General features: G+C 46.1%; 1 protein-coding gene across 1 annotated transcript in view; it reads right to left on the reverse strand.

The window, feature by feature from the left end:
• GABRG3 (gamma-aminobutyric acid type A receptor subunit gamma3) overlaps positions 1 to 12,926 on the reverse strand; it is a 203,546-nt gene that overhangs the window by 18,539 nt on the left and 172,081 nt on the right. The window contains exon 6 of the mRNA XM_066355698.1: positions 8,004 to 8,141. Within this exon, the coding sequence (XP_066211795.1) occupies positions 8,004 to 8,141 (138 nt within the window). The remainder of the gene's footprint in view (positions 1 to 8,003; positions 8,142 to 12,926) is intronic.

Genomic DNA, 12,926 nt, shown 5'->3' on the forward strand with positions numbered 1-12,926 from the left:
ACACTTGTTTGTCACATTTCCATAACATTTTAAAAAGCAAACCTCTTTGGATAGATTTTTATTCAAAAGTTCTGCGAGTGAAAGTGCTGAAAGTGCAGCCAAAAAGGCAAAAACAGGTGATTAAATGAAAAATATGTAATGTTAAGCTTAGGTTAAGTTTAAAGTTAAGAAAGTGCATTTTTTTGCAATTAAGTTTTTGTGGTTTCACTTTAAGTAAAGAAATGCAGTTTTAGTTTTGTTTTAAAGTAAAGAAATGCAGTTTTAGTTTACACTTAGTGTTAAGAAAGTGCAGTTTTAGTTTACGCATCTACAGTGCCTACATCCCTTCCTCCCTCCCTCCCTCCTCTGCCATTCACCTCTGTTAGCCACACTCCTCTGTCTCCAAGGTAAGAATATAGTACAGTGGTACTTTGAGATACAAATTTAATTTGTTCTGTAACCGAGCTCGTAAGTTAGTCAACTCGTATATCGAACTGCCGATACTGGACCCGTGTGCCAATGCGCCAACTAGCGGCAGCTTCCCAAATCACGACTCATATCTTGGAATTTCGCTCAGATCTCGAACAAAAATACGGACCAAGTCACAGCTCATATCTTAAAAAATTCATATGTTGGTCTGTTCGTATCTCAAGGTACCACTGTACTAAATAATACTTTTATTTCTTATGTTTTGTTATGCATTGGTAAAGTATACATGTGTGTTTCTTAATTAAAAACATGTCTTTTTTCATAATTTAGGATGGTTTGGGGATGTTTCACAGGGCTGGAACGGATTAAATCTATTTCAGTTATTTTATTTTTTATTTTATTTTATTTTTTTATAAATAAATTTTTATTTTAATGGGGTGACATCAATAAATCAGGGTACATATATTCAAAGAAAACATTTCCAGGTTATCTTGTCATTTAGTTCTGTTGCATACCCATCACTCAAAGAGAGATTGTCCTCCGTCACCCTCTATCCAGTTTTCTTTGTACCCCTCCCGATTTCAGTTATTTTAAATGGGAGAAATTTGTTTGATATATGAGTTGACTGACTTACAAGCTCGGTGACAGAAAGAAATAAACTCGTATCTCAAGGTACCACTGTATTTCTATTTTACTGTCTTGTCGGTTCAACAAATGAATGTTTCTCTCTGGCAAAGATTCCTGTAGCTGCTACTACGTCTGATGTCATTACTTTGCTATAGTTTCCCCAAGATCCGAATAGGTTGTTGGGGTTACACACCTACCTTTAATTCTAGGCAGTGATGACTGGCTGCTTTTTCACTCCCTCGTCTGGGAGGCAGGCACTAGCATCGCTGCCCCCATTTTACAGATGAGAAGACTGAGTCTCAGAGAGGATGACTCTCCAAGGTAACACACTGCGTCAGGACAGGTCTGGAACTGAAACCCAGGCAGGCTGACTCCCAGGGTGGCGTTCTCACAACGGTGTCTCATCATTCCTCTTTGATTAAAAAGTCACAATATGGCCCTGGCCGGTTGGCTCAGTGGTAGAGCATCGGCCTGGCGTGCAGGAGTCCCGGGTTCGATTCCCGGCCAGGGCACACAGGAGAAGCGCCCATCTGCTTCTCCACCCTTCTCCCTCTCCCTTCTCTCTGTCTCTTTCTTCCCCTCCCACAGCCAAGGCTCCATTGGAGCAAAGTTGGCCCAGGTGCTGAGGATGGCTCCATGGCCTCCACCTCAGGCACTAGAATGGCTCCAGCCACAATGGAGCAATGCCCCAGATGGGCAGAGCATCGCCTCCTGGTGGGCATGCCGGGTGGATCCCAGTCGGGCGCATGTGGGAGTCTGTCTCTCTGCCTCCCTGCTTCTCACTTCAAAAAATACAAAAAAAGGCCCGACCTGTGGTGGCGCAGTGGATAAAGCATCGACCTGGAAATGCTGAGGTCGCCGGTTCAAAACCCTGGGCTTGCCTGGTCAAGGCACATATGGGAGTTGATGCTTCCTGCTCCTTCTCCCCTTCTCTCTCTCTCTCTCCCCCTCTCTCCCTCTCTCTCCCTCCCTCTCTCCCTCTCTCTCCCCTATCTAAAATGAATAAATAAAATAAATGAAAAAAAAAAGTCACGATTCAACATGATGAGTTAAGTGCTATTGTGGAACCAGGTCAAGGCGCTGTGGATGTAAATGGGTAAATGGCTGTCCTTCTCAACCTAGTCTTAGAGAGATTTCTTAAAAATGGTTCCCTGGCTGAAAGCTATCAACGCTTAAGAAGATCCGCACGGGGCCGGGGAGGTCTGACTTCTGCCAGAGTAAGATTCCACTAACACTTTCGGGAACGATGCACTCACATAGCTACCCCGAGGCTGGGATCTCCCAGGATGCCTGGCCCTGTGTTTTCATAAACAAGGGTATTTTTATGACTCACATTTGGTATCTGTATACTGGGAATAATAACCAAACTACCGTAAGCCCTGTCTGGGCAGCTCAGTTGGTTAGAGCAGGGGTCCCCAAACTTTTTACACAGGGGGCCAGTTCACTGTCCCTCAGACCGTTGGAGGGCCGGACTATAAAAAAAAAACTACGAACAAATCCCTATGCACACTGCACATATGTTATTTTAAAGTAAAAAAACAAAATGGGAACAAATACAATATTTAAAATAAAGAACAAGTAAATTTAAATCAACAAACTGACCAGTATTTCAATGGGAACTATGCTCCTCTCACTGACCACCAATGAAAGAGGTGCCCCTTCTGGAAGTGCGGTGGGGGGCCGGATAAACGGCCTCAGGGGGCCGCATGCGGCTGGCAGGCCATAGTTTGGGGACCCCTGGGTTAGAGCATTGTCCCGTACGCCAAGGTTGCAGGTTCAATCCCCAGTTGGAGCAAAAGCAAGAATCAACCAATGAATGTATAAACAAACGGAACAACAAATCGACGTGTTCTCTCCCTCTCTCTCTTTCTTTCTCTGAAATCTATCAATAAAAAAGAAAACTACCTAAAAGGCTTGTGCCAGACCAAAGAAGCACATAAAACAACCAACATTCGCTGGCATTTCAAACATAGCAATTCCTAGCACATACCTTGCCAGAGTTTTACATTTCAACAAGAACAGAAGTATTTTCTAGACAACTTTAAGTTATCACACCCTCTTAGGCCGGTGTACACAGACTTCAGACTTTTTTTCCTCTGATCCAATGATTGAAAACAGTAATGTAACTCCATCATGGGGGGGGGGGGGGAGCAATCTATTGTGTCATCTAGGCTGGGAGAACACAGTAAAGAACAAAGCTTAGCCAAACACCGGGCTAACAAAAAACTACCCTTGCCTGACCTGTGGTGGCGCAGTGGATAAAGCGTCAACCTGGAAACTCTGAGGTTGCCAGTTCAAAACCCTGGGCTTGCCTGGTCAAGGCACATATGGGAGTTGATGCTTCCTGCTCCTCCCCCCTTCTCTCTCTCTCTCTCCCCTCTCTATAATGAATAAATAAAATCTTTAAAAAAAAGATTAAAAAAAAAACAAAAACTACCCTTGTAGATTGAGATTTGGTCACAGGAAGTAACGTTAACTCTTCATAGCAGTGGTGTTGTGTCAAAGTGGTGGGCCTTACAAACGTATCTCTTGAACCATCTTCAAACGCAAGACAGGAGGCAAATAAAAACCTTATACATCAACTAGTGAATGTATAAGTTACCACTGTCGCTGTGTGCGAAGTGCTCCCTCATCTCTCTCAGTCCCATGGACAGATAATGTTGCTTTGAAGCAATAATTAATGAAGTCTGATTTTTCAAAGTCCTGGCAGAGTCAGATGTGATTTGTATCACAGAATTCCAATTTTCTCGGTGAGCGAGCCGCTCATTCAGCCACGCAGTGGGTTTTTGTTTTTGGTGGGTTTTTTTTTTTTTTGGCCACATTTCCTGTCTGAATTAGAGAAGGATGATGACTCACAGTTGGGCTGGAAGGATTTCTGTTTTTCACTCCATCCTGGGAACCAAGATGTGGCGTTGCCACTATTTTTATAGTTCTCTGACTCTGAAGCCCAGGCTGATTTACTACCCAGATTGCACGCAGACAAATACGACAGGAAAGCCAAGAAGGGGGCCACTTTTCAGAGTTCCTTTCGCTGGAGCTATTTCCAACGGGCGCCTCAATTTGCATTCAAGATGGCAATCTCACTGGAGCGCCCTGGTAACACATGTCTCCTCGGATGAGACGTGAACTGCTGATTTAATGGGCTATTTAACAGATAGAGGTGACGTGCAGATCCCACAATTCTCCCTCCCAGGAAGTACATTTGGGCAATAATAACAGATTATTAGTCATCTGTAATGGATGAGCCGTTATGCACTTGGCATAGGTTAGGTTTCTTAAATTCACCGTGGCCAGATGAAGAGGTGGCGGTGTCCTTGACGCTTTATGAGGGGTGGGCGTGGGCGGGTCACGGAAGCCCCCGAGGTTGAATGGAGGCTGGCAGCCCGACTCCACCCTCCTGACCTCTGTGCTCACGCTTCGACAGAGAAACATTTTAAAGATTTTGGCTGGCGTGTGAGCTGCCTGTTGAACACTGCTATGTGATTAAACTTCCATGTGCAGAATATGTTTGGGGGAGTCTGGAGCATTCCAGGCACTGCTCAATGTGAGTCTCGAATAAACGGTGTAACTATCACACGGTTACACCTGGCTGGGTGGCTCTGGCCTTCGTTATGGGCAAGCAGCTCTCTCTCATGGTTCCCTTGACTGTGTGACACATTGATTCTCTTAGGGGGGGTGATTTGGGGCTTTGTCACTAAACAGCCACCAGGGGAAAAGCCTCTGGTGCCATTAATTTGGGACCCTGGCTTCCGACTTGATCTCTTTCGGTTTTGAGGGTATTTGTGGCCAGGGCTGCATGTCCTGCAAAGCCACTTGAAAGCCACCTCTGGGCAACCTAAGCTCACTGGAAGTTTTGTATTCCTGGCCCCATTTCACAAAGCTCCCCGCAGATGCCTCAACATTCAGGATGAAGAATACCGTGCGTCCTACCCAGGTGATTTTAGACAACAGGACTCAGGTTCAAAGTGGACACTGTGAGCAGCCTAGACACAGCAGAGACGGGTTAGTCTGCATCTTAAAAGGTTTTTGTTCTGAGAGAGAGAGAAAGCAGCATGCTATAGAGATCGCAAAATCTCTCTCTCTCTCTCTCTCTCTCTCCTTAGCTGGGAAACATCATCACCTCACCCTTATTTTTATTGGCTGTTGGGTTGAGTATAACATTTTGTTTCTTTCGCACTTGGAATCCCATTGTCTTTTGGTCACTATAATCTCTGGTGAGAAGTCAGATGTCTGTGTTCATCTTGCTCCTTTGAAGGTAGTGGGTCCCTTTTTTTTTTCTCTCTCTCTCTCTAGACATTCCTCAGACAGGGATTCTCTGAACTTTTTCTCCAGAACACTGTGGTTGACAAATGACAGCCACCCTCAGAACAGGATTGTGTTTTATTTATCACTATTAAAATGGTCTTAACTGTTGACACCTCATTCAGGTGTGGATGGGGCAGAAAGGCACATAGAATAAGGGCTTCATGGTGGGACTTCTCATTTTTTTGTGGGTCCCGATGCCACCCCGTTCCCCACCCCCACCTGAGTCCCAGCAATGCTGCACAGTTACATAGGGAAATGTTCTCTTCTGCACCTTTCTGTAAGCTTGACTTGTGACCAGAGCTCTGAATTTTCTCTCTGCAAACAGGGCCACGGCATTAATAAAAAAACAAAAACAAAAACATGTCACCTCACTTAAAGAAAATGATTAGTCTCCATCATGAAAATTTAAATGAGAAATAAATCTGCAAACTTCTCTGGGACAGATGCAATTCTTCTTTTCTTCTTTCTGAATACACTAGAGAGGCACAGGTCCATATTCAATATTTGTCCAAGGAATAGGACAATTAATTCCTGACTACTAGTATACTGATTTTTCTGGGGGAGGGGTTGCATTTTTGTCTTCGATGGTGATGCTTAAATAGTCAGTATGTCTCCTAAATCCAGGAAACAGTATTATTGCATACAAATGACATGCTTAGAGTGGTGTTTGGCAGACTAGCCATGTGAAATGGGGAGAGGGCTGGGGGTTTAACGAGGGTTGAGTTTTGCATCAGAGACAGACGGAGTGTGCAAAAGGGCTTATTCTAATGACGGCTCAAGGCCTCTTCACTCCCAGGACAGAGGGCATGTGGGGTGCAGACGGAGCTGGCCATGGAAGGGGGGGCAGCTCCTTGAGGTCATGGGAGTTTGAGACACAAGGAGGCAAACCCATCACTCACAGCTCGCTCCCGTTCCCAAACCGCATCCGATGGGTTAGAGGCAGGTAAATGTGATTTTGTTGACGTCCTTTCTTTAGAACACATTTTGCCTGTTTTCCAACTGGTAGCTCAGCGTGACGCAGAGTCTCATGTATCAAAAGGAGAGGCTAGATAAGGGTCAGATGGAGAAGACCCTCCTCTCTGTCAGTGTCGGGATGCTCACCAATGTTGGGAAAGGTCGTCTTTGCCACAAGCGAGAAAAAGGATCTCGGGGAAGAGTCACTCCATGTTCGTGTAGGCATGCCCCAAGAACTGCTTCTGCCTTGTGTGAAATTGAACAGGATATGATGTCTTTTTGTTATGATGATGTATAAAGTCCACGTTGGTACATGAACCTCTCCTATCTACCATGTTTATCCCGGGAGACTGAAAGCTCTTGGCTCAGTGAGGGTTTTTCAGACACTTTAAAAAAGATTGATTGGTTGATTCATTGATTTTAGAGAAAGAGGAAGGGAGGGGGGGAGAGAGAGAGAGAAACATCACTTGTTATTTCATCTACTCATGCATTCATTGGTTGATTCTTCTATGTGTCCTGACCAGGGATCAAACCTGCAATCTTGGTGTATCAGGATGATACTCTTAACCAACTGAGCTACCCAGCCAGGGCTTTCATACTTTCTTTTTCTTTACCCACGATAACTCCTAGCACAATAATGCTGCACTCCACATTTCCCTGTGCTGGTATTCTCTTCTCTCCCAGTCAGTTTCCAAAACCCTGAGCCAGGTATGTCCAACCTGATTCTGCAGGTCCTCGTGTTTACCATTATTTTACCAAGAACACCAGGGAGGGAAAAGCAGTCCTGACACTTGACATTTAAATGCTGGAACCGTCCTCCCGGATTGGCTGCCGTCCACCCGAAGGTCTGCTAGGTTCGTCGCGACTTCTCGGGGAGAGAATTAAATGAATGTCAGTGACTCGTAATTAGGAAAGCCTCCCTCGAAACATTTCCCTTGATGTGACTGCCACAGTTCATTTCAATAAATGATGAGCTTGTCCCCTGACCTGATCAATATTTAATAGTCAAACATGGGTGCTGTTTTTCACCTTGACTGCACACAGACATTTCTGGGAGACTTCACTGTTATCCATTTATCAGATAGCTTTCCAGACCTTTCTTACTACATTCATAGGTCTCTCTTTTATCATCTCTCAAGAACTTGGACTGTTCTTTAAATATATTTAGCATTGATTAGCAAAATTTACATCTTAATCTAGTCATTGAGAAGACAAATTGTTATGGCATTTCAAGAGCCAATATATTATTCATTTAAACACATCATAAGACCAGTAGAAAAGCTGGTTCTCACCCCCCCCCCACCTGCACCCCAAACCCTGCAGGAAGAAAATCAACTGCCAAGGAGGGTGGACCATGGAAAAACAAGAAGACCTCTATCCCTCCTCCAAATTCAAATACTTAAAAAGGTGACACATCCTCTCTCACCTACCTGTGTGCTTTATCATTTGCATATAATAATCACTTATGCCCACCATCCCTTTCCCCGTCCTAGTTGAAACATTGAAAAAATAATTCCAGCTTCGAGTCAGTTGCTTTGTCTCAAATAATCACTTGGGAATCGCGGTTGCTTGAATATAATGAGTCAAAACAGACCCATGAAAGGTTTCCACAGGACGGCTGTGACTACGTGTATAGCCTTAGGCATGGGGAGGGTTGTCATTTTTTATTCTTTTTTGAGAGCTAGACATTTTTTCCTGTTTGTTCCTACCTGCGGACGTCGTCACGGTTTCTGTGGTGTTCCTGAGGCCCATGAAGTCGAACTGGTAAAGTCTCCAGGATTTCTGATCGGCTGCCTCCACTGAGTTTTTCCTCCATCGATAAATCATTTCTTCTTTGGGGTAGCCATCTAAAAACACGGAACGAATATGAACACTTGGAAAAGACGTAGGTTTACACCTGACGTTAAAAGTCAACACTGTCATTCTGATCACTCGAGCGGAAGGTCAAATCCTAGGAACAACCCTATTTTGTTCTCTACAATTCCCCTGGAACACAGAGAAACTCCAAAAAATGAATGGACAAAGGCTACCAGCCCAGGGGTTCCTGCCAAAGACCTTCATGATCAGCACGATGTCCCCAGCCACAGGCCTGGCCACCCTCTGTGTGGACACAGCAGATAAGGCAGATGCTGTTTCGGTTCCTCTCATGGAGAGCCATGGCTGTAGCTGACCTTCCCAGGTGGGAGGTTCCGGTCAGAGTCTCATGAGCTCCCAGACCCTGAGATCTGAGTGCATGGCCCACATCCCTCACATCTCCCACTCTGTCCCAGAACTGGACGGTCTAGGTCTCAGGAAAGACAGATTGCAGAAGGCAATCACTCTACAATTCAAGAGGTCAAGCGCCGACTCTTAAGTCCCGCCTTGACAGCGTCCAGTTCTGACCAGTGCACTTTGGTGGTCCCGCCTTGACAGCGTCCAGTTCTGACCAGTGCACTTTGGTGGTCCCGCCTTGACAGCGTCCAGTTCTGACCAGTGCACTTTGGTGGTCTTTCCCAGAGACCACCCACTGAGCTCTCATCAGCTGAGCTGCCTAGCCTGGACTCCTGTCATATTTGTTAAAAGATCCCGTCAGATAAATGTTAGACGTCTTACGGGTTCTCCTACAGACACCTCCTTAGGAGCCTGGAATGGACATGCAACTCTGTTACTCCAATGTCACAATCACCCAGAGTTAACACGGATTCCTTCATAACGACAAAGCGCTCCCTGCCCGCGGCCGGCTTCCTCAGCTGTCTTCTTACACTCTGTCGGTTCCTGTCAGTATCAATCAAGGTCTACAGGGTGCGTTTGGTTGCTATTTCTCTCAAGTCTCTTTTAATCAATTAAAGCGCCCTCTATTTATTTGGGCTGAAGCGAGGCCATTGTGTCTGCTGCATTCCACTCACCCTCCATGCGGCTGATACCACTCTCACAGAATCATGCATCCCCCACGGTTCCTATGGGGGGGGGATGAGCTCTAACGTCCTGGCTACCCCCCCAGCTGAACCCTTCGCAGGTGGCCCAGTGTGGTTCTGGTTGCTTCACCACAGACGGAACATAATGTCTGCTCATTCTGCTGCAGTGATGTTAAGTGAAGGTCCCAGAATCCTCTGAGGATACTCCAAGGTTGCAGGTTCAATCCCCAGTCAGGGCACATACGAGAACCAACCAATGAATGCATCAATAAGTGGAACAGCAAATCAGTATTTCTCTCTCTCTCTCTCTCTCTCTCTCTCTCTCTCTAGAAATCAATAAATAAAAAATGTAGGCCCTGGCAGGTTGGCTCAGTGGTAGAGCGTCGGCCTGGCGTGCGAGAGTCCCGGGTTCGATTCTCGGCCAGGGCACACAGGAGAAGCGCCCATCTGCTTCTCCACCCCTCCTCCTCTCCTTCCTCTCTGTCTCTCTCTTCCCCTCCCGCAGCCGAGGCTCCATTGGAGCAAAGTTGGCCCCGGCGCTGGGGATGGCTCTGTGGCCTCTGCATCAGGCGCTAGAGTGGCTCTGGACACAACAGAGCGACGCCCCAGATGGGCAGAGCATCGCCCCCTGGTGCGCATGCCGGGTGGATCCCGGTCGGGCGCATGCGGGAGTCTGTCTGATTGCCTCGTTTCCAGCTTTGGAAAAAAACAAAACAAAACAAAACAAAACAAAAAAAATGTATTTTCCCTGAAATTCAGTCCATACAGGACAAGTAGGAAAAATGTTTATTTGACTTCCTCTAATTTTTGAGTATAATTTCTTGACGTCCAGCCCCTTCTAGTCCATTCTCTCAGGAGCAAGGCTTGGTGTCCTTTGATCAGCTTATGGTTCATTTTTGTTATTAACTGTTTATTCTCAATTTTTACTATTGAATCTCTGGTCTCTTTTTCTCATTTTTATAGCCATTCTTTATTAGTGGAATTAGCCCTTTGTTCTGTGATAAATTAACTACATTTTCCCCAGTTTTATCATTCAGCATTTTTATTTTCCTAATTGAATACTTTTTTTGTCATGTTGATTCTTAAAAAATCACTCGTGTTGCCAATTTTAGAAATCTGTTTGTGTGTGTGTGTGTGTGTGTGTGCCTATGTATATCTGTGAGTGTGTGTGTTTTATTGCTTGTGGGTTTTGGTCCATTTTTAGGAAAGTTTTCCCAAATGCAAAATTATGACAGACTTTATTCACGTTTCTTCCCCCCCCTTTTTTTTTTCTTTTCTCTCTCACATTTAGAGTCTGACTCATTTGGAATAGATTCCGGCGTATGGTATAGGAATGGATATAAATGTATCTTTTTCTCATATGGCTTCCACAAATCCTGCTCCTTCTTCCATTGGCTAATTTAAGTTGCTGCCTTCACCATATATGTACTAATCCCAGGAAATTCCGCACCTGTCTTGTTCCCTTGATTAGTCACACATCAATGCAAAATGGTGATTAGTATTGTTTTTCTATTTAATAATCTAAGGAAAAACTAGCCCCTGGCTCATTGCACCTCAGGTCATTCTCACTTGATTATTCTACCAAGTATAATTTATAACTAGAACCTGGCTGTGTAGTTCAGATGGTCAGAGCATCGTCCGGATTACGCCAAGGTTACAGGTTTGATCCCCGGTCAGGGCACATACAAGAATCAACCAATGAATGCATGAATAAATGGGACAATAAGCTGATGTTTCTCTCTCTTTCTCTAAAATTAATCAATCAATAAAAAAACATGACAGGAGATAGAAGGCACAAGGGATTTCATGACCCTCTTTTACTATAAAGAAAAAACTAAAACCAATAGTCGCCCTGGCTGGATAGCTCTGTTCGGTAGAGCCTCGGCCTGAAGCACACAGAGGTGCGGGTTCGATCCCCAGTCAGGGCACATAGGGGAGCAGATTGATGTTCCTGTCTCTCTCCTCTTTCCTCTCTGGCTAAAATCAATAAATTAAAAAAATACATATTTTAAATAAAAAGACTGGCAAAATGTCCCCACAATTGGCAAACTGAAGCCTTTCCTTAGTCCAGGGGTCTCAAACTGAACTCAGCATGTGGGCCGCAGAGCAAGATCACAGCCATTCGACGGGCCACACTAGGTCTACAAAAGGCAACTGTTACGCAACACTTTTCTTGAACTTCGTGGATTAGTCTGCGGGCCGCACAAAATTGTTTGGCGGGCCGCATGCGGCCCACGGGCCGCGAGTTTGAGACCCCTGCCTTAGTCAATAAAATAGCCATTATGGCAACCCAAAAGGATGTATCAAAATAGAAGTATATGAGCAAGACCCAACAGCAATCCCAGCAGCCCCAGGCTCTGCCACGCACGCGGTCTGGGACTTCAATCCCGTTACGTGAGTCAGATGCCTTCTTGGCTCCTCACTTGTGACATATGAAAAGTGTGGACAGGAATGCTACCTCCGAGCAGTGAGGTGGTACCAGGATTGCACGCTAACGGTACCCCCCTCCCATTGCACAGACAAGATTCATATATTGAAGCCCTAACTCCCAACATGTTGCTATCTGGAGTCTGGAGGTATCGCCTCTGGGAGGGGAATTAGGTCACGAGGGTGGGCCCCCCCCCCCCGTTAGCAGGTTAATGCCCTGGAGAGAAGAGGCAAGAAGGAGAGGGTCTCTCTCTCCACCATGTGAAGGCACAGCAGCCACTGATGGACCCTTATATGTACCCTGACCAGGGTGCCAAACCACTCTCACCACTGAGGCCGGGGCCCTTCGTCACCGTGGCTCTCGAAACCTCGCCATACTCATCGTAACTTGTTTTCCAATGTCTTCTTGTGGGAAGGATGACATCTTTGGTTGCACAACACCCTTGCAAGGGGTTTTCCCTTTCTCTTGGAAAACTTGCCCGTGGTCACCTGTGTCCCATGAGGCTGTCCGTGGCAGGTCACATGGCCCTCACGCTGATGTGTCAGGGACTTGCAGCGGAAAGGAGGGTGTGGGACTCCTTTGTCTCCCCAGGACACCGGCGTTTTCTCAAAGAGAACGGTCCTCCCGTTCATATGTGCACAGAGACACATCTTCTGGGGCCACCACCTACTCCATCGAAGGACTGTTAACACAGGGGCCAAGGAGCTAGCTGCTCTAGGGACTCATGACTGCGTGTGGGTTCGGGAAACGGCAGAGAAGGAAAGAAAAGTCACGAGGAGAAGACGCAGGTGGTCTTGAGCTATGTGAGCAGAAGAGGATGAGGGTGGGGTGCAGGACCGCCAGGCGGGAGGGAGGTTGGGGGTGGGGCAGGAACAGGCTGGAGATAGGAGAGTCTAAGAGAACGAGGTCCCAGGCAGGGGACACTTGCTGCTGCTGCTTCGAGGACAGCCACCACCCTATGCACGATTGTCACAGGAACCAAGAGGAACTACGAGACAACGGGCAACCTAGCTCTCTCCTCGGCTGTGGGTCACCGCAAAATGAGCATCGGTTTAGCTCACACAGAAATAACCTCTGAGAAAGACAATATCCTGTATTATCGCTCTTCCGTGTGGAATCCAACTAAACCAAACTGAACAAAAACCCGGCTCGTAGACACGGAGAACAGATGGGGGTGGTAGTCAGAAGTGGGGAGGGAGAAATGGGCGAAGGGGGTCAGAAGTGACAAAAAACCCCCCACAAAAAACAATACAAGAAATAACTGTGTGGACAGGAGCTTGGATCATCTTCCCTGTGGTTATTCTTGTCAG

The sequence above is a fragment of the Saccopteryx leptura genome, chromosome 13 (assembly GCF_036850995.1).
Source record: "Saccopteryx leptura isolate mSacLep1 chromosome 13, mSacLep1_pri_phased_curated, whole genome shotgun sequence".
NCBI lineage: Eukaryota > Metazoa > Chordata > Mammalia > Chiroptera > Emballonuridae > Saccopteryx > Saccopteryx leptura.